This window comes from Centropristis striata, chromosome 1 (assembly GCF_030273125.1).
Source record: "Centropristis striata isolate RG_2023a ecotype Rhode Island chromosome 1, C.striata_1.0, whole genome shotgun sequence".
Lineage (NCBI taxonomy): Eukaryota > Metazoa > Chordata > Actinopteri > Perciformes > Serranidae > Centropristis > Centropristis striata.
This window is the reverse complement of record NC_081517.1, coordinates 31316156-31334138: the sequence shown is the minus strand read 5'-3', so window position 1 is coordinate 31334138 and position 17983 is coordinate 31316156. Positions and strand designations below refer to the sequence as shown.

The 17983-nt window shown below is 40.3% G+C and overlaps 3 protein-coding genes across 5 annotated transcripts in view; 2 read left to right on the top strand and 1 right to left on the bottom strand.

The window, feature by feature from the left end:
- The first annotated feature begins 444 nt into the window (after nucleotides 1-444).
- Nucleotides 445-6975, top strand: LOC131975523 (zinc finger and BTB domain-containing protein 5). Of its 2 annotated transcripts, XM_059338254.1 has the most exons (4): nucleotides 445-1244; nucleotides 2726-2939; nucleotides 3060-3920; nucleotides 4435-6975. In XM_059338254.1, exons 2-4 carry the CDS (start codon nucleotides 2730-2732, stop codon nucleotides 5578-5580), a joined length of 2217 nt encoding a protein of 738 aa, XP_059194237.1. In that variant the 5' UTR covers nucleotides 445-1244; nucleotides 2726-2729; the 3' UTR covers nucleotides 5581-6975. The 2 variants fall into 2 exon arrangements, with proteins under 2 accessions (XP_059194237.1, XP_059194236.1); XM_059338253.1 differs by having other exon boundaries at nucleotides 445-2939.
- Nucleotides 6976-9403: 2428 nt separating this feature from the next.
- grhprb (glyoxylate reductase/hydroxypyruvate reductase b) lies at nucleotides 9404-12494 on the bottom strand. Its single transcript, XM_059338255.1, has 9 exons — nucleotides 12253-12494; nucleotides 11412-11545; nucleotides 11243-11315; nucleotides 10968-11084; nucleotides 10801-10889; nucleotides 10600-10704; nucleotides 10284-10419; nucleotides 9993-10123; nucleotides 9404-9869 (listed from the first exon to the last, which is right to left on the bottom strand). The coding sequence occupies exons 1-9, from the start codon at nucleotides 12423-12425 to the stop codon at nucleotides 9748-9750; spliced, it is 1080 nt and encodes a 359-aa protein (XP_059194238.1). The 5' UTR covers nucleotides 12426-12494; the 3' UTR covers nucleotides 9404-9747.
- An 828-nt stretch (nucleotides 12495-13322) lies between these two features.
- The window catches only part of uba6 (ubiquitin like modifier activating enzyme 6), a 12185-nt gene continuing 7524 nt past the window's right edge, over nucleotides 13323-17983 (top strand). Inside the window, exons 1-11 of one of the 2 annotated variants that reach the window (XM_059338215.1) lie at nucleotides 13323-13391; nucleotides 14669-14759; nucleotides 15226-15320; nucleotides 15438-15466; nucleotides 15583-15677; nucleotides 15821-15932; nucleotides 16742-16822; nucleotides 16948-17070; nucleotides 17215-17338; nucleotides 17664-17767; nucleotides 17900-17962. In XM_059338215.1, the coding sequence (XP_059194198.1) occupies nucleotides 14719-14759; nucleotides 15226-15320; nucleotides 15438-15466; nucleotides 15583-15677; nucleotides 15821-15932; nucleotides 16742-16822; nucleotides 16948-17070; nucleotides 17215-17338; nucleotides 17664-17767; nucleotides 17900-17962 (867 nt within the window). In that variant the 5' untranslated portion in view covers nucleotides 13323-13391; nucleotides 14669-14718. Of the gene's footprint in view, nucleotides 13492-14668; nucleotides 14760-15225; nucleotides 15321-15437; nucleotides 15467-15582; nucleotides 15678-15820; nucleotides 15933-16741; nucleotides 16823-16947; nucleotides 17071-17214; nucleotides 17339-17663; nucleotides 17768-17899; nucleotides 17963-17983 lie in introns of both variants that reach the window. The other variant, XM_059338224.1, reaches the window with a different exon arrangement.

Here is a 17983-nt window from a genome sequence, read left to right as displayed (position 1 = left end):
AATGACCAAAAAAGACTTACAGAGACACGAAAAGACATGAAATGTATTCAAAAAATAGACAAAATAGCCCAAGACTCCATAGAGTTAACCCTATAAAGCCAAGTGTATCATATTTGATACATACGTTTTTGAGACCTCTACATCATCAGTGTGATATTTTTTTTTCTGAAAAACCTGATGAATACATGAATTGATGATTAAAAAAACTGAGCAACAAATTTCACAAAAATACCAGATGTAACAAAAATGATTTGCTGGTTCCACTGGTGGATCTGTCATTGCTGCGTGAAAACTTCATATCAGCAGATGTTGTTATGATGTTGTTTTATATGGAAAAAAATATTTTGAATGTTTGAGGAAAATGCTAAAATGAAAGTCAAAGTTTTATTTGGTTAAAAATATTAGGTTTTATGTGATTATGTTGGTTGAAGAAAAGCAAATTGTGAGCAACAAATTGCACAAAAAGACCTGATGTATCAAATATGATCCAAATTAAATTCATATATGAAAATTGATATTGAATTTTAAAAAATGTTAGCCGGTTCAACAAACACTCCAGTTTTGAAAATTTAGAATTTTCTGGCAATTATTTCACGGTTCAGGCTTTATAGGGTTAAATAATAGGCAATTATGAAAAAACTAAACTTTTTGGAGATACACGCTCTGAAGCTACTCTGAAGCAGCAACAGCGTCCCCTCCCGGTGAAACGAGCAACTGCAGCCCTTCACCTCGGCGAGGTCATGGGCATGGAAGTGAAGCACAGCGCCCCCCTGTGAGTCTGGTTGGGAAAACCCGTCTGAGGGTAATAAATTATTACAAATATTAGCCCAAACGTGTTGGACCGGATACTGTTTGACACTCATTGTCTGTGTTATTAACGTGTCTTGAAGCTGTGTGTAACCTGGGGTTGACACTGACAGACGGCTTCAGCTGCTCCACACACCGAGACAGACCGCACATCACTGGCAGCTGTTTCCCTCCACAGACAAACCGTTAAAAGCGAGTAAACCGACAGGTAGTGTGACCGCAGGGGAGGTGTTATGTGATGTAGCAACTGAAATGTTAACCAGCTACAACTACGTTTGACTGGAAAAGCTTATTGGATACAAAAAAGAGGTGCAGCCAGGTGACCGTGTGTCTCTGTTGTAGCTAACTGGTCAGCTGCCAGCTAACTTTAGCCTTGTCAGTTTCTACTCAGGGCCTCTTGTTTCTGCCGTGTATATTACACCTTTGGGAAATTCAAGGTAATGTTAGTTGTTACTTGCTTTCTCTTTTCGCTGTCATAACAATAGACCGTTACGCTAATTTAGCTAGTTACATTAACTAGCTAACTGGTCATGTGTTAGCAAACCTAGACTTGCTAGCTAAGTTAACTAATAGCCATGCAATGTTATTACGGTGCAGAGTAAGGTTACACTACGCGGCTATGCTCTGTAGTTACTCTGTCACGTTAACCCCATAACCTTTAGCACACTTAGACTAGCTAACAAGCAAGTTATTACACTTGTTAGAAAGAATCTGTTATTCTGTCTCTGTTCTCTGTCTCTGATTGACTAGGTCACTATCTATGCATGCGTAATTCACTGACTGTGTGTGCCCTCTCTCTATGCATTTATAGATTAATCGTGTTAGATGCTTTTGATACAATGAGCATGTACTAATATTGTTTTAAAACTATGATTAGTCTAGATACATTTATTTTATATCTTATGTGGACATTGCAAAATCTTTGTCCCCACTATCATCTCTGCAAGTCATAACAAGGCAGGAGGTTGTGTCTCAAAAGTTGTTCCAGGTCAGGTCACGGACATGGTAATAACACATTATTTCTAACACACTGCTTATTACTTTATTGTGAGCAGTTCAACCCACTATAAAGCGTTGCGCTGGGTGCACCTTATTTAATAATCTCTCCAGTTTTTGTAGGCCGTCTGTTTTCTGTAGGACCACACAGTAATGTCTTTCACCCCATAAAAGTTTTTGTTTATTATGTCATTGTGCCTATATAACATAATCAAGACCTTCTCAAACAAAACTGGTGCATAAAAATAATTTTGATCTATGTAATACCTCACTGTAATGCCATCTGTAGTGTACATCTACTTTAATTTAAGTCTCCATCATTCTCTAAAGCTGCAACTAAAACATAAATTAATAATGAGTTAATCTGTGCATTAGTAACCCCATTAATCGCTGGGTGATTTAGTCTATGAAACATCAGAAATTTGTGAAAAAATGCTTATCTCTGTTTCCTATAGCTCAAGTGGGATGTGTTGTAAAATTTGTCCAACCAGCAATCTAAAATGCAAAGATGGTTAGTTTACTATAACAAAGCATCACAATGGAGAGGATTGAAGGGGCAAATGGTATTTTTGTTGATGAACGATTAAAGATATACTATGCAGGATTTCCCTTAAAAAAAAAAAAAGTAAGTAAAAAGAAAAAGTAATCCCTCTCAGTTATCACTGATGATGCTCTCTGCCTGTATTTTCTCTCTTTATTTTGTTGTGTTTGGGACGTTCCTGAATGTAATCTTTTTGGCATAAAGGTGTTTACAGCACAGAAGGAACATCAGTATAGCAAGGCAAAATGCCAAGCATAGGGGTTTGCTTGGGATGAGGGGCCGGTAATTTCTGCATAGTATATTCATATATCAAGACTGTTGTTGTTAAATGTTATTTCAAAAGACTACTCTTTCCGTTCATCCACCCGTCCCTGTATTTAGGGCTATGGATTTCCCAGGCCACTTCGACCAGATCTTCCAGCAGCTCAACTATCAGCGTGTCCATGGTCAGCTGTGGGACTGTGTCATCGTGGTGGGGAGCAGACACTTCAAGGCGCACCGCTCTGTGCTGGCAGCCTGCAGCACCCACTTCAGAGCCCTGTTTACAGTCGCAGAGGGAGATGCTAGCATGAACATGATCCAGCTCGACAGCGAGGTTTGTATTGTCATAATATTGTATTAAAGAGGGAAACAATGATGATAATAGCAGTGATATTATTTCAGTAAAAACTCCTGACATATTTGAAACTCCCTCTTACTTCCTGTGTACTTGCAGGTGGTGACAGCTGAAGCTTTTGCTGCTCTGGTGGACATGATGTACACTTCAACACTGATGCTGGGGGAAAGCAACGTGATGGATATCCTCCTTGCAGCCTCACATCTGCACCTCAACAATGTGGTCAAGGCCTGCAAACACTACCTGACCACACGCACCCTACCCATGTCCACCTCATCCGACAGACACACCCATCATCACCCTCAGCAAGAGCAGCAGAGGCACCGGCAGCAGCAGCAGCAACAGCAGCAGCAGCAGCAGCAGCAAGTGGCAGATTTAGCAGTGAACCCTACTCTATCAGCTAATGCTAACCTCACAGCAAATGCTGCCACATCAAAGTTGCAGCGCTCCTTTCTCCTGCAGCAGCTGGGGCTCAGCTTGGTGAGCTCTGCTTTGGGCGGAATGGAGGAGGACAGAAATGTAGCTGGCAATAGAGTGGTTGAACAGAGAGCCTCCTTCCCAATCCGACGCTTCCACAAACGCAAGCCCTCTCTGGCCCTGGGCCTTTCAGACGAGAGACCAAGGCAGAGGCAGCGCCCCTCGGCCCCTAACATGGGGCTGTTAGGAGAAGAAGGGGTAAACGCAGAGCAGGAAGAAGGAGCACTGCTCTCCCCGGACTCCCACAAGATGGGGGATGAATCCAAATTGGATGCTACAATCACTGGCCTAGTAGGGATGTCTCAAGATGATGCTCAGATGCCCAGTCAGTCAGACAGTGGGCATTGTGAGGGGGAGGACTTGGGGAGAATGCAGGGAGGGGTGAGGAAGGAGGAGGACATGGAGGACCAGGACCACCAAGTCAACACAGCAGGGGTGAAGATTAAATCAGGGACAGATGAGGCAGAAGAACAGGAACAGAAGGTAAAGTTTGAGATCCTATTCCAAATTAAAACATTTCAATTCTACTATCTACTCTTTCTAGACTGGGCAATGCTGCCAAGAGCGATACATTTCATTTTGAGTAGGTGCTATGGTCAGATTAATAAATGTTGCAAGTTGTTATCAATCATCATTCATTCATAATAACAATCAAATGAAACTGTAATTTAAAGGTTCCATAAACTGTTTGAAGGGAACTGTGAATATGAATTTGACTGTACATGAATTGTGTAAAAGTTTCTGTGAAATATGCATGAGGCCTGTTTTGACCCTGCGTTTTAAGGAATAGAAATCTAGATGCGTTAAGAAAAGTAACTGATGTTAGTAACTGTGACAGGTTTCGTTAAATCCCTCATATGTGTCATTAAAAACCAGTTTGTACAAATCCTTGAATGAAGCTTACTTACAATAAAACAAACCATTTAACATATTTGCACATGCAAATCATGTCACTCCTTTTTGGCCTGACATGAAACTCCTCCTTTGGTTTACATAGGTGGTGGTTAAACGAGAGCCGCTAAGTTCTCCAGAGCCGACTGATGAAATCAGCGATGTGACATCGCAGGCTGAAGGCAGCGACCGGGCTGAACCCGGAGGCCGGGAGGAGGAGGAGAAGGCGGAGCTGAGCCCAGAGAGCAGCGATCGCAGCTTCACCTCTGAACCTCAACCCAGCTCTGATGCTCTGCTGCAGCCCAGCGCACAGCTGCTCCTCAAGAGCAGCATGGGAGGAGGCGCTGGAGTTGGAGGAGGTTTTGGCTGTAATAGCGGACTGGGTGGCAAACCTGGTTTTAATATTTCTAGCTTTCTCAGTCCGAAAGATTTTGGAAATGGCGGGGCAGGCCTGGTTACTGGAGAGGACGAACTCCCAAACACAACAACGGGTGATGCAGTGGCACATCACTTCCTGCTCAGACAGGAAGCTGCTGGACCATCTGGTTCTGCGTCTTCCTCTCTTCTGAAGTCAGGTCCGCTTGGTGGTGAGAGCCGCAACAGTTTTGGAGACAACCTTCAAGATGATTCTCTCTTCCTACATGATGGTTTAGGGAACCCGAGAGGAAGTGGTGGTGGAGGGCGTGGAGGGGTAGATCCCTTTGGTTTGGACTTTCAGCGTTCTAGTCTTGGCCTTCACTCCATGGGGCGACCCTCTCGAGGAGCAGGGGGAGCAAATGCCGCTGCTCTGGGTTACCCAGGCTACAGACGTATTGCTCCGAAAATGACCCCCGGTATGGGAGGAGAAGAAGGTGGTGTTCTCCAGGATGCTGCCTCTTCCTCCTCAAGTCTGACAGGTCCTCTGCTTCTTAACAAGAGCGGTGGATATGAGATGAACAATGGCAGGCCCACCTCTCTCCCCCCTCAACTGACCCAAGCTTCAGCACACGTCCTGTCCAAGTGCAAGAAGGCTCTGTCGGAGCATAATGTCTTGGTAGTTGAGGGAGATCGTAAATATGCCTGTAAAATCTGCTGCAAAACCTTCCTAACTCTGACTGACTGCAAGAAACACATCCGCGTTCACACAGGAGAGAAACCCTATGCATGTCTCACATGTGGAAAGCGTTTCAGCCAGTCCTCCCACCTATACAAGCATTCCAAGACCACCTGTCTGCGATGGCAGAACAGTAACATGTCCAACGCTCTGCTGTAGGACTGCGTCATTGCATCAAATCAAATATGTGAGAGGAATTGGCGATGGGCTGAATTTAAAGTCACAAAAATGTTAAGATGTTTCTGAAGCTGTGACAGAGCAGTCAGATCTGATCAGCTGTTCTGTCCTGATGACAGACCAAAGATAGGGATGATAATGTACTGGTATATCTTCTTTTAAAGGTCAAACCCACACTGTAAAGTCAGCTGAAATTATTGTAAACACATTTAAACTGTAGAAAGATTATAGGGATGCAGGGCATGCAAATGTGCCACATTTCTTTATATGGATTCATCATAGAGAACCGTAGATATACACTGTATACTCTCCTTCTGTTAGGGTGGTTTAGGAGGATTTTTCATCAGTGTCAATACATGCAATACATTTATTTGCATTATATGATCTGGAACAGGCTAAGCTTTTTAAAGTTGTTACACTGTTAGCTGTATCATCTATCTAAAATGTAGGCCTTCTGGTTATTAAGTGACATTTAGATCTGTTGAGGTGATACCTTGATGCTGATCGTCTATAGTTTATGGTACGCTTTTTGAAGCAAAATTGATTGACTAACTCTGAGTGATGAGAGGGAGCTGTCCAGCACCAACATTAACAACAAATATCATGTAAAATATAGTGAATATGTGTAGATTTTTTTTATTGCACATTTGTAAAACATGTAGCGGTATCCCTCATCGGACTGTTGAGTCAGTGTAATTGTGCATATTGACTGTGCCTTGATCTATGCAAGGACAGTCATATAGACTGTGGACTAACTGATTCAGATTCAGTTTAAGCGCTACATATAATGCCTGTAAGTACTAGGAACTGTTGCTGGTTGTTTGCTCTTAATACCCAAAAACATGGATAGAGTGAGGATCAGTTTTTTGATGTGGGCTGAGGTAATGCTGAAATCTGTCACTTTTTGCAAGTTCAACCAACAGAAAAGACAACAGAAAATCTAGTGTTGTATACGTTTTTACCCTGTTTCTAACCTGTTGTTGGTGTGCAGAGAAAATGTAATACTGACTAAATCTATTATTTACGGAGGTGACTTGAAAACCCAAAACACTTATTAATATTTGTCAATACGTTAAAGTGATAATAGATGTTCATGCATATTTAAGTCAGGTCAAAGGTTTGAACTTTGGTGTTCACTCCAAGCACCTTTGAATTACTATCTTCAAAAGTGTTTCTGTGCTCAGTTAAAATTGAGAATTTATCAGTTTGCATTGATGGGGCCTTCACACTTCATGTGATTACAAACATTTATACATGTAGTTTGTTGAGTGCAAGTTTTGGAGGGACGGGAAAGTTTTGTCAACCTCCTTTGCCCCAATTTGCACCTACCAGTCAGAGCTACTAACCTTAGAATTAAGCATTATCAAGGGGTGCAGTGAGGGAAAGAAAAGTGTGAACTTGCACCACCTTTTTATTAAAAGTAAGAAAAAAGAAATTTGTATTCAGTGGGCCTTGGAGTCTCTTTTTGAGAAAACTAATATTGCATTTGGAATGCAATTAAAATACCAAGATGGCAACTTCACAGGAAAACATATGCTGTAAATGCACCTTATTATGTGTCATTTGTTGTGATTTTGAATCGTATAAAAAAATATGGCATTTAGCGGCGTTCCCTACTTATTGGTTACAAACTGGGAACGATGACAAACATTTAAACTGTGCGTGCTTACAAACCAAGGTTCCCTGGTTGCTGGTTTTCTTGTGTGTAAAGTATGTGTGTTAATTAAAAGGGTAATGAGGTGGTGCTAAGGTGCAGAGTCGTATGAAGAAAAGTGTCCACAGTTTGCAGAGGTTCAGCACATGTTGAAAAGTACTTTAGAAATGTATATATTGCACATTTGCTGTTTGTTTCATCATTTTTCTCTTGGAGGAGAGACAAAACAACTCCTGAAGAACTGAACTTTGTGTGTAAGTTTGCTACTGTACTTGCTATCAGTGCTTTATACATGTCTGTTTATACACCTAACGTTGCATCTGTTACAAAAGCACTTAGACAAATCATTCTTTTTTATGACTAATATGTTTACTGGAATATTGAACTATGTGAAAATGTTGCTGTATTACAATTATCCAGCTCTACCAGCTCTCAAGGGTTTTCCTTGTTTACAATTACCATTAGGACTAATGGAGTTTGCAAGTTAAGGGTTGTAGCATGTTTACTGTCCACAGTTTGTAAAATGCAAATTCAAATGGGGAAAATATTTTTAAAATTTTTAACAATCATTTCATTGATCTTTTTTTTTAATGTATGCAACTGTTTTTAACTATTTTAGTTTACCTGTAAAATGCTGTCAAATGCGTTAATTTTGACAACTATTATCATTTGCATAAGATTGGAAAATATGGAAAGAAATCTAAATTTGCAGACCATAGAGAATAACATCATATCAACCATCAACCTAGAACGGGTTGAAATCCCTGACTTCCTGCAGGTTGTAAATAGGCGCAGCTTCATTGGTAGACAGTTGGTTAATTGAAATCAGTGCAGTGTTGTAGTGAGTTCTGTTTTAGTGAACCAAATTGAAAAAAAAGTAATACATGTTTGCCTTTTTGGATACTTTATTGCTTGCTGTATTGTGTCACCTGCACTGTCAATGAAAAACATGGTCATTTGCTTCCATTTCTAGTCAGCACCTTATTGTACTGTAGTCATGACACTGTTAGTCCGGACAGAATGACAGTTTTATTTGACACATATGTTCATAGATAATGTTGTCTTTTTACTTCAGAAAAATAATGACATTATACACTGTAAAACCCAATTTGTTGTTTCAACTTAAATATTTGAATGTCCATGCTGCAAAATAATTTTATGTCAAGACAACAAAGACAATGGAGATAACTCAAATTAATCTTGCTATTTGACTCAATATTTTAGGTTAAATGACTTTCTGCACAAATATTTATTGTATTGAAAAGGAAAAAAATGTTATAATGACAAACAAGCAACATTGGGTTTTACAGTGTATTTCTCCCTGTAAACATAAACTAACCCACGTTGTTCTGTAATGATTCTTGACAACATGGAATCAGTAGTGAAGTCGCTGAGCTTGGCCCCAGAATTTAAATTGATCACTGATGGTTAAATCTCTAATCTTTTCCTCTCACATTAGACCGCCACTGCTTGTAGAAGTGAGTTGGAAAGATGTGGTCCTCCAAAATGGCTTCCACACAGTGGCCTGTTAAAGTTTATTATGGTGCTGTCTTCTAAAGCTGTTGCATAAACAGTAAATGTGAATCTCTGAAAAATGCACTGTATGACTGTATTACTCCTGTATGAATATGCCAAAATGATCAAATGCATAAAAAGCCTAAATTGGTTATGAAAGTCACTGCCTTATGCCCTCTAGCTTGAAAAGCTGGGCTTTTGTTGAGATGCCAAATCTGAAGTATTTCTGTGTCTTTTTTCTGTATACCTATAACATAGTGTAACCATGAAAGGACTTAATGTTTGTCTCTTTATTGTTGAAGGCTATAAAGACTGTACAGTATGTTCAGTTGCTGTATAGACTGAATTAAAAAAACAACAACAATGAAATTCAATTTTGTTGCTGGTGACATTTTTATGAAATATGAGCTCAGATGTTATACAAGAATAAGACAAAGTTGAATGTTATTTCACAAGTTGAGTTGACTGAAGATGAATGTAACAAGTAAGGAAGCATACCATCAAAACTGGCAACACTTGGCATTCAGGCTATTAAAGTTTATCCGGGGTGAACTGAAGCTTTTATCTGTGCTCTTTCCAAAGTCACCAGACTCAGTTGACAAAAACAGCAATTTTACCTCACACAAATGTTGCTGGTCTACCTCTGCGTTGTTTGTTAGTGTTGTGTTTGTGTTTTAGGAAACAGCTGTCTGACAACAAGGTAAAGTAGTGAAAATATTCTAAATATATTGTACACTTAAATTGAAATGAATTTATTGTAGATTGCCATTTTTTAAACTGCTAAAATGTGTTTTCCTGCTGCCCCCAATCACAGCAGTACATTGCTTAGCTTCTATGTCAGTTCTCCTGCCTGCTTCTCCAAACTGGGGGTGTGCTGACATCTACTGTATGTAAATCACTGACTATGAATATGAAAGTATACTTCATGGTTTTGTTTTACTACAGGTAAAGGAACTTGAACTGATAGATCCACTTTCCTCTTACAGCTTGAGTCCTTTGATCATCGGCTCACCCCGTAGGCCAAGGAGCAGGTTGTTCGCTGCCAGGGCAGACATGGCATTACGGGTAGTGTAAGAGGCACTAGCAATATGTGGGAGAATCACTGTGGGAGGACAAATGATAGGCAGTGAGAATCAAGCTCTGGTGATGCATTGACCTCAGAAGTGTTACTTGAAAAAACACTATTTCTAAGGAAGTTTAAGCACTCGAAGTCTGACAGACTCACCACAGTTTTTGAGGGTAAAGAGTGGGTGGCTGGTGGGAAGGGGCTCAGGAACAGTGACATCTAACCCAGCTCCTGCAATCTGCCCAGTGGACAGAGCCTCATAAAGGTCTTCCTGGTTCACCACACCTCCCCTGATACAACAGAAAGACCAGAATTAAAGCCAGACACAGTAATAGCAGATACTGTACTCATGTCTAGATTTGGGGGAAACTTACTTATTTTATTTCACGCCATATTGTACAGCATGTGTTTAAATGATTAATTGTGTGTTTGTGTTTAGGATAAGGGTACCTGCTTGTGTTGATAAAGATGGAGGTATTTTTCATCTTGGAGAAGAGTTTTTTGTTGCAGATCTCTTTTGTTTCTGGTGTTAAAGCACAGCACACAGCCAGGAAGTCTGACTGCTCTGCCATCTCGTCGAAGGAGACTAAACCAAGATACAGTGTCAGTGATCACTTTTGCAATTTGCTGGTTGCAAATTCTTGTTACATCAACTTTCATCTCCTTAAAATGACAACATAGTGGCATATAAAGTATCTCTGACAAGCCAGTGCATTAAACTACTCCATCGTAGACATCTTAGACATTTAATGATCAGTATTCTTACCAAACTCTGCATTGATGAGACTGGCCAGCTCAGGCCTGGGTGCAACGTCTGTATAGATGAACTTCTTTACTTTGAAAGGTGCCAGACGCTCAGCGATAGCCACACCTTAAAGTACAAAGACACCAGGTAAGAAGTATCAGATTTACCCCCTAAAAACCTGATGATAAGTTGATGTCCCATTGTATGTAGTGTTATACTCACCAATCCTGCCCAGGCCCAGGATACCCACAGTGCTGTTGGCCAGCTCATGTCCACACAGCCACAGAGTTCTCCATGTGCCCCAGCCACCACTGACACAAAAGCACAAAAACATGTATCGTGCATGTATACATGAATAGATTTGAGTGTGTGCATGTGTGTGACGTTACGTCTTGGCTTCATGTGTGGCCTCTATGAGCCTCCTGGAAGTTGTGAGCAGCAGAGCCACAGTCAGCTCAGCCACAGAATCAGTCAGGACATCAGGGGTGTAACCAACACGGATCCCTCTGGGGGGGAACACAGAGAGAGATACAAGCATTACACAAAGTTTTATATGCTTTTATCACAAGGGGCCAAGGACCAAAACAAGCCTGACTTAAAATTGCTTTATGGAACATATGTTTGACGTTAATGTATCTTGAGGAAATAGAAAAATAAGAAAGACCTTTTTTTCAGCTCCTCCAAAGAAAGATGGTCATAGCCCACAGACATGGTACTGAGGACCTTCAGGTTTGGACCTGCAGGAGTACAGCAAACATAAACACACATCAGTACAGTTGAGAGGGTTTTCAATGGTATTCATCACTGAAATGACTCAAAATCTGTCCTCACACCTGCAGCATCCAACAACTCTGCATCAATCTTCTCTGTCAACGTGCACACCAGACCATCGACACCTTTGACCTTCTGCAGCAGCTCCTTCCTCGGTACAGGGGCGTCATCTGAGTCCCACAGGTCAAACTGCACCCTGGGAGAAAAGAAAGCCATGCGTGAAGACCCAAATACATTTTTTTCTTAATTATCCACAGAATAAAACACATCAGTTTCTAAAGCTTCTATTTAATCTCCTAATATATACAGTCTGTCAAACTACACGGATGGTATAAATATTCAAGGGAGTTAGTGAATGATCAATTGTGGTGGGAAAATCTGGGTCAAAGGGCCAGGGACATTTTTTTTGTCCCAATCCAGCCCTGATTAGCGACACTGGTACAATCTAATGTGATTCAATACACATACACAAATTCTGCCTTTACAAAGATAATAATAGGCCGTTTTGATTGACACTGTAAGAGTAGTCTATCAAACTGCATGTTTCTTATAGAGATTACAACATAATTATGATAGATTATGGATGGATTACCATATGGTCTATCCACCCCTGTATCTAATGAAGTGGCCAGTGTTTATCACATTGACTAAAGGTCTCCAGATATACTGGGACTTTAAAGTGCAGTAAGACCTTTATTTATGAGGGAATACCCTTTAGGCTACCAGTGTTATCTGACAGGCCTAACGGTTAAACATTAGCAGTTCTGTTTACTCAAAGTAAATGTTGAACTTTACAAAGGAGTAACAAAAAATTACTTCAAGTGAAATCAGCTAACCAACAATTGGTCATCCAAGATTCAAAATCATTCATTTTAAGTGACTTAACAGGATGCTATGACTCACTGTCCAGATTCATGCAGGATCCTCAGGCCCTCGGGTGGGATCTGTCGGGTGATATACACCCGTGGCAGGGTAGACATCTCCCTCTGCATGCTGCTTGTCTGTCCCCTAGTAATATTCAGAGGAGTAACTGCAAGCCGCTGCAGCCTTTGCAGTGCCATACGACTGACCCACATTGCTAGGAGAAAAGAAATCTGTGGGCAGGTGTCCGAGAGATGAGAGTGGTGCTTTGGAGTTCAGAGTCTGTTATGTGCATGTGCATGATTTTGGCTCTAGTTCAGGGGGAGGTTCCTGTGTGTGTCTTTGACCAATATGATAAGAGGGAGGGTGTCTCCAAAGTCTGAAGTTGAGGGTCACAAAACACAAACTAAACGCAAAATCACAAAAAGGGTGATATTTGAGGATATCACTTTTAATTCAGGCCAAATTAAATTTTAAACAGATACAGACCTTACAAATACACACAAACTCTTTTCCTTTCTCACACACAGACACAAATTACACTACGTCACTTCCCAGAATGAGAGTCAGCAGAATGTAAATGTTTCACTCAACTGTTGACCTTTGTTTCTTTAAACAGCGAAGGACCCAAACCCTGTTTTCAGAATTTTCTGTTCTATCTCTCTGGCTGGGACATGTTCAGCAGTCTGTCTTTACTTGGAGCTGAGTTTCATAAATTCACACTGCACCCCTACCTAAAACTTGTATTATTGTCATTCATCTGTACATTGTAAATTGTTACACCCTAAACTATTTTTTTCTGTATTTTTTTTAACACATATAACAATATCCCTATAGAATATTTTAGTCTGAGGTCAGTGAGTGAATCTGAAAATTTCTTGGTAATTTTAACTGTATTTCAATATTCAGCTATCAATTGTGTTTTATTTCTAATCTTCGATTATGGCATTCCTATTTTTTGTTTTGTTTTTTTTGTTTCATATTTCAGTTATATGGATATCTATATTTTTTCATTCACTGTGATTTTAAGGGCGGTAACACCACAAAATAAGACTTACAAGCTTACAATAAATAAATGAACTGATGACCTCGGTCATGTGACTGCGGTAACCCGGAACCACTCCAAGTTTTTAACCAGTCACAACCATTTATTCGCTCCAGCTCGTCGCGCATACTGACAGGTAGCTACGTATGATTATTTGTCTTTTTTGATCAATAATCACAGAGCATTTTTCATACTGCTTGTTCGAAGGATAATAGCTGAAATAGCCGCCTGCTCTGGTGAGTTATCCGTAGCCTCACATGTGTGCCATCACTTTTAACGAGTTTATGACAAGTGTCCTCTCCACCGGCACCAGGCAGCAGCAGCAGCAGCAGCAGGGCACTCACTGCTAGCTAGCTAGCCACAGCTAACGTTGAGCTCTCAGCAGCTTCATAAACCAACCAGCGGTGTTTTTTAATGACAGCTAACTCATTGATGTCGCCTCTGATTGTTAGAAGACACCACGCCATTGGTTCAAGACAGTCACTTTTATCTGACAGTTGCCAGGTCAACATTGCCGACAACTAGTTAGCCGGCATTGAGAGTGAATTAGCCGATGAGCTAACCTACAACGGGGCGTTGGTTTGAGGTTGCTACCGGTGTTATGTCCTTACTGGTTTCCACACTAACTGGTTGCCGTACTCGTGTGTGCAGCTGTGTTTTTCCTCAGTTAGCAGATTCGTCACATATTTATTAAACATCTAACTGGCGATTTCTAGGTCGCATGTCCTACTACCATCTACTGTGGATAATATTGTTGTTGTACATCACAGCCACCTATACATAAAAAAGCATGAAATATAATGTTTGCAAGTTCTGTTAGAGTTGGATTCCAATTTACTACGACACAATTTAATTGTTCATGAACCATCACCTCTAGTCATGGAAAAAAATATTAGACCACCTTGTTTTCTTCCATTTCTTGTTCAGTTTAGTGCCTGGTACAAATAAAGGTACATTTGTTTGGACAAATATAACGATAACAACAAAAAAAGCTCATAAAAGTTAAATTGATAACTGATATCTAGACATTTTCCATGTTTTTATTGATTATAACCAAAATCATTATCAAGAAAACCATGTTAAATGTCTAGATATCAGCTCTTAAATAAAACTCTTTTCAGCTATTTTTGTTGTTATCATTATATTTGTCCAAACAAATGTATCTTTAGTTGTACCAGCCATTAAAATGAACAAGAAAGCAAGGAGAAAACAAGGGTGGTCTAATAATTATTTCCATGACTGTATATGTTTATTAAATATGTGACGAATCTGCTAAATGAGGCAGAAAACAGCTGCACACACCAGTATGGGCACCATTTAGTTCGGAAACCACTAAGGACACAACATCGGTAACAATCAAAACGTTTCAAAGCTTTACTAATCACTGTCTGTACTTTTATGTTTTTTTTAAAGGCAGAGCCGTTATCTCAGACAGTTGAATTCCCCCCTCTTCCCCTCCCAGCATGGCTGCAGACTCGATGGAGATTGACGACTCTCTTTACAGGCAAGTCCAGTTTCCTTTAAGTACTTGAAAGTAGAGGTAACGTTATAAGACAGGAAATGACAGCACTGTGCTTTCTACTACAGTCAGCAATAATCAGATGCCTCACCTAATCAAAAGTACTAATACCACACTGAAAATAATGTTATAAGTAAGAGTCCTGCATGCAGAATCTTACTTAAGTAAAAGTGTGAAATCTGAAAAATGTACCGTTTCAGGGCGTTTTTTTGTGTGTGCTCTTTTAACACAGCAATACATAATTATATAAGATAATCACATGTTTGTAGCATCACTGTCCTGTGGGAACCAGGTAACTAAAAAGTAAACTTTTCCCAGGCCCATAAAACACAGAAAGTTTGGAAATTGTACATTTTTAGCGGTGGTTCTTGATGGTCCTCGTTGTTGTTTTTTTCAAATTTCCTTATCACATTCCCTCACACTTCCTCTTTCCTCCTTTTTCTCTGTCCAGTCGCCAGCGATATGTGCTGGGAGACAGTGCTATGCACCAGATGGCCAAATCCTCGGTCTTTCTCAGTGGAATGGGAGGGCTGGGAATTGAAATAGGTAGGCTAAATGTCACATTATTATTGCACATAACAGTTCTGTAAGATATTCAGTATCATTTGATCTATATTACCAATTGTGCTCTGGCACTAAGTAGTTCAACTTCTGGTTTCACAGCAAAGAATATTGTCCTGGCTGGTGTGAAGGTATGAACTCTCACCAAATATCATGATTGTTGAATACAGTGAAAATAAATAATTTTTCCATGTGGAGTGTCTTCCTGTAGCCTTGTCTCTTTAGCTGTGTGCATGTGTGTGTACAGGCAGTCACCCTTCATGACACAAAGCAGTGTGAAACCTGGGATCTGGGCTCCAACTTCTTTATCCGCACAGACGACGTGTCAAGCCAGAGGAAAAGGTAACACACACCACAACACTGAAGTACCATAGATTCACACTATTCCTTTAATACACCTACATTTACCCACTCTTCTATTCTACCTCAATCCCATTCTGTCTTATATACATTCTTATCCAAGCCTTTTTACTTTCCAACCACAGGGTGGAGGCAGTGTGCCCTCGAGTCGCAGAGTTGAACCCTTACGTCCATGTCGACATGTCTTCCTCTGCACTGGATGACAACACTGATCTCAGCTTTCTCAGAAAGTATCAGGTAAGGTGTTGCTGCTCAGAATCTCTAGTTGATTTAGTAGATGGTAGTTTATTTTTCATGGAGAACAGAGGCTGTGTTCAGCTTGAATTCAAAGTTTGAATGGTCGTGACATCTGGAAAGATTTTATAAAACATTTAAAGTTGATGTATTGTAGTCGCTGACTGGCTCATGGGCTCTCTGAATTACCTGTTTACTTTTTCATTATTGGACTTATTGTCATTTGGTATTATATTGCAGTAGGATAATTTAATGTTTAACCATTAAGGGGCAATAAGACTTTTGACCATCCATCCATCCATCCATCCATCCATTTTCTTCCGCTTATCCGGGGCCGGGTCGCTTTTGACCAGCATCACTTAAACAGTTAAAAATCTCTTGTTAAGGCTATACAATATATTCCTTCAATAAAATGAATGAGGGCCTTAACCTTACAGTAGTCTAGGCTATGCTTTGTTGAGCCAGATCTAAATGTTTTATATGTTTCATTAATGACAGCGTTCATAATGGAGAACTACATGACAATTACATGCCACTATATGAATGAGAATTCAGCCTGTTTTGTGTATAAGCTGCAGCTGGTGGTAAATGAAGGGTTTTCCTGTTTGTGCATCAAGTTATTGTCGCAGCTGGATGGCTTGTCAGGCCCTTCACCCACAACACACCTGCATGCAGGGCACTAATCTTGTATGTCATGGGTTTATGGTCGTTGGCTATTGGTCAGAGAAAAATAAAAATGTATATTAGCAAGCCTAATGTAAGATAACCTTGGTTTCAATCTGCATTCTTTTCTGTTCTGCTCTCTCTTCCAGTGTGTGATTCTGACCGAGGCCAGATTAAGCCTACAGAAGAGAGTGGATGAGTTCTGCCACTCACAACGACCCCCTATCAGAGTAAGTCTACAGTCCCCATCATGGTTATACATTACAGAGCATTGGCTAAACTAGACAGTAAAATATTAACCAAACCTTTTGCCTGTGTATAAAGTAAACAGCTCTACCCTAATGTCCTTTTGCAGTTTATTGGCTGTGATGCATATGGCATCTGTGTGCGGGTGTTTTGTGATTTTGGAGATGAGTTTGAGGTATCGGATCCCACAGGAGAGGAGCCCAAGGAGATTTTCATCCAAAATATCACTCAGGTAGTAAAAACACATCAGGCATTCTCCCTATTGGACGTTTTAAAAATTGTGAAATGTGATAATAATTTATCTTTGGAAATATGACCCCACAAAGGCAGTGTCTTTCCAAATCAATTTTATCTCCTGTTGATTTGGACCCTTCAGGACAATCCTGGGGTGGTGACCTGCATGGACAACCAACCCCACGGCCTTCAGACAGGCCAGAGTGTTGTCTTCAGAGAGGTCCATGGCATGGAGGAAGTCAACGGCACTGCACGGCCGGTTTCAGGTATTATTTCTCCTTTAACGATAATGTTCAGTATATTTAACATTTTAAGTTTAATTAACACTAAGTATCAATAACAAGTTTATTATTATAATTTAGCATTTAGAATATGGTTGTGGTTAATATTTATTTAAGGTAAAACATAGAATCCTGAGTCTTTTACTTTTTGCCACATTTTGAATAAGCAGATTTGGTGAGATCTTTTCTGAATAAGGTGAAATAAATTCATGCATTATTCTAATATATGCCATTTCTGTCTGTTTGTGTGTGTGTGTGTGTGTGTGTGTGTGTGTGTGCGCGTGTGTTTGTTTTGAATGTGTGATATTAGTCCTTTCCCCTCACAGTTTTGCAATAGGAGACACATCCCAACTACAACCATACGCACATGGAGGTTTCTTTGTCCTGGTGAAAACCCCCAAGACATTCAGATTTGTAAGTTGACTCATCGCCAAATCAACAAGACACATCATAGTTGAACAAAAAAAGATGCATACATTTCTGCATAATCATATCTAACATGTGCATGTCTGTGTGTTTCTGCATTTGCCCACTTATGATATTCAGGAGACAATGGAGAGACAGCTGTGTGACCCTCAGGTCCTGACTGCAGACTTCAGTAAACCAGAGGTGAGAGTTTAAAGCCAGTGA